The 2,373-nt window shown below is 41.6% G+C and overlaps 1 protein-coding gene across 1 annotated transcript in view; it reads left to right on the top strand.

Annotated features, from left to right (window-relative positions):
• Nucleotides 1–1,921, top strand: part of LOC118329641 (baculoviral IAP repeat-containing protein 6-like) — a 14,156-nt gene extending 12,235 nt beyond the window's left edge. Inside the window, exons 8-9 of the mRNA XM_035663871.1 lie at nt 903–1,067; nt 1,676–1,921. Coding sequence (XP_035519764.1) covers nt 903–1,067; nt 1,676–1,906 — 396 coding nt within the window. The 3' untranslated portion in view covers nt 1,907–1,921. The remainder of the gene's footprint in view (nt 1–902; nt 1,068–1,675) is intronic.
• Nucleotides 1,922–2,373: the final 452 nt, after the last annotated feature.

The raw sequence follows: 2,373 nt of genomic DNA, 5'->3' as shown, positions 1-2,373 counted from the left end.
GCTAGAACCAATTCTGGTCGTTCTGTTTCCTATCGACAGTACTTGGGGACTTCTAGTGATCAAGACTAGGGTAAAAATCTGCCGAAGTTCCCCTTTAAGTGTTCAGCCTAAATGATAAGAGCCAAGTGGAGTTTTGGAGAGAAATAGGCAAACGCCAGAGACATGTCCTTTGTATTAATGGCACCCTTAGGGTGAGAAGCAAGGGAATAGAGATTGACTCTTAAACTCCCCTTGACTGTCCTGCCTATTAAAATGACGGAGAATATTTCTATTGAGCCATCTGCAGGGACTCAACAGCACCTTGCTGAAGAAAATGTATATTGAACTTGGGCCCAAAACTGCTTCCTGAACCCAGGCCGAACCATGGAAGCATCTATGTACTGCAATGGGAGCACAGACATGAGATAAGACATAGACGCATACAGTTTTAAATATGAGAAAACTCTTGACATTGCTGGTCTTCATCCATGTTACATTACACACCACTTAAATCGAGGTTTGTACTCCATATGACCATCAAAACAATTCCAAACACATCAGAGGACAGAGGAGTCTTTGGCCTTTATTTTGAAGGACAATATTAACATTTTTTTAGACTGAACCTGCTGATGACTGTTATTTAGGAACTGAGAACATAACCCTCTCTTTTCCACTATAGAGTTGGCAGGGTTGAATTTCACTGATCAAAACGCAACCTTTGCAAATTACATAGCTGCCATTTTAATAAACTAGCAACCACTTTCCTTACAAAGACATAGAAGGGAAGTACAAAAAAAATCATAAGACAATGTGGTCTGCTTGAATTAAGATATTATGAGAATGTGTATATTCACATTTACATTCACATTCCCAACCCAAATCCGTACTTCCTCCCCTGTACATTATCTCATGTCTGTTGACAGCCGCAGATATCCAGTTGTCATGGCGGGGGCACCAGTGAGGAGCAGCAGCTGTATTGGGCTAAAGGAACTGGTTTTGGTACTGGATCCACAGCTTCAGGCTGGGATGTGGAGCAGGCCCTCACCAAGCAACGGTTAGAAGAGGAACACGTCACCTGTCTTCTGCAGGTAAGTCCACCCATCAATGTCATTTTTAAACTGATAATTTAGAAATACAGTGATTTCATACCCCGTTGCGTTTACCAAGAACTGTCAGACACAGCATTGTGTTTTATTAAAAAGACTAATGTTAGCTTCTCTGTATTTCCCTATTTATCTTACTCAACAGCTTTTAGCATGTTGCAGGTAATAGGCAGCTTATGAAGATGCTCTGCCTTTGCTGCATTTTCAAAGAGTTAAACAAAACCCTTGATATGGGCACAGGGACAGTGATGACGTGTTGGAGGTTTGAGGTTCACCCAAACTGCTATATGTGCCTTTGATTACACATTTCTAACCATTTAAAAAAGATCAAGATTTTCCTTTCTTACTATATGAAGAGTTGATTTTCCTGAATAAAAGTAGCTAAAATGTCTTAATTAAGATAAAGGTCCATTTTTATTGAGAAGGCAGTTGGTTCATAGCCGAGTGTACCATGGTGACAAAGCACGGTCAAGTACATAGATTGGCCCTGTTTGGCCCTGCTCCAGAGCCGGTCATGTAAAGTCTGTACTTATACTGTAACTGTAAAACTTCGTTAAATTGACACATAAGTTTAACATTGTTTTGTTCACTAGGTCTTGGCAAGCTACATTAACCCAGCAGGCTCCAGCAGTTGCCACAGTGCTGATGCCTCTTCATCAGACAGCAGAGCCCACAACAGCTCAGCGCTGCCAGCAGTGCTGCAGGAGCTGTTGAGCCAGTCCTGCCTCATCCCTGCCATGTCCTCCTACCTACGCAATGACTCAGGTAGGCTCTCTGTTTTTAAAATGAAAGCTTTGGCACACAAAGTAAAAGGGGTAGCATGATGGCATTGGATGCCACTGGTTGGCTTAGGAGAGATGCTTCAGAAGTCAATGTATTTCAGTAGAATAGAATGGTCACAGAGCATGAAGGGAAAAAGTTGTTAAACTGCAATGGACAACCAGAAAGTGAGCAGGTGTCCATGAAAACAACATTGCATTTCTGCCTTTTTTACATTCCTCTATTGCAATGTGCCTATAGTGGCTTCAGTACAGTTTGTGGGGCTTAACCAGCACAGAACAGGAATAGACACTCCAGTGACAAATATAACACGGGTCACGAAAACCAAGAGATGGCGAAGTGAAGAATACTGACACGGGCCATTCTTGACCATGGATACAGCTAGTGATGCACCGATGTGAAAATTGTGGCCGATACCGATAACCGATATTAATATTGCTGTTATGGCCGATACCGACATTTAAAACGCTTTTTTTTTTTTTTTTTACTTTTGTGATTTATTTTCAGAAAT

The sequence above is a fragment of the Morone saxatilis genome, unplaced genomic scaffold (genome assembly GCF_004916995.1).
Source record: "Morone saxatilis isolate NCDOM2014 unplaced genomic scaffold, NCSU_SB_2.0 Contig19, whole genome shotgun sequence".
Classification (NCBI taxonomy): domain Eukaryota; kingdom Metazoa; phylum Chordata; class Actinopteri; family Moronidae; genus Morone; species Morone saxatilis.
This window is presented reverse-complemented; position numbering and strand designations above follow the sequence as displayed.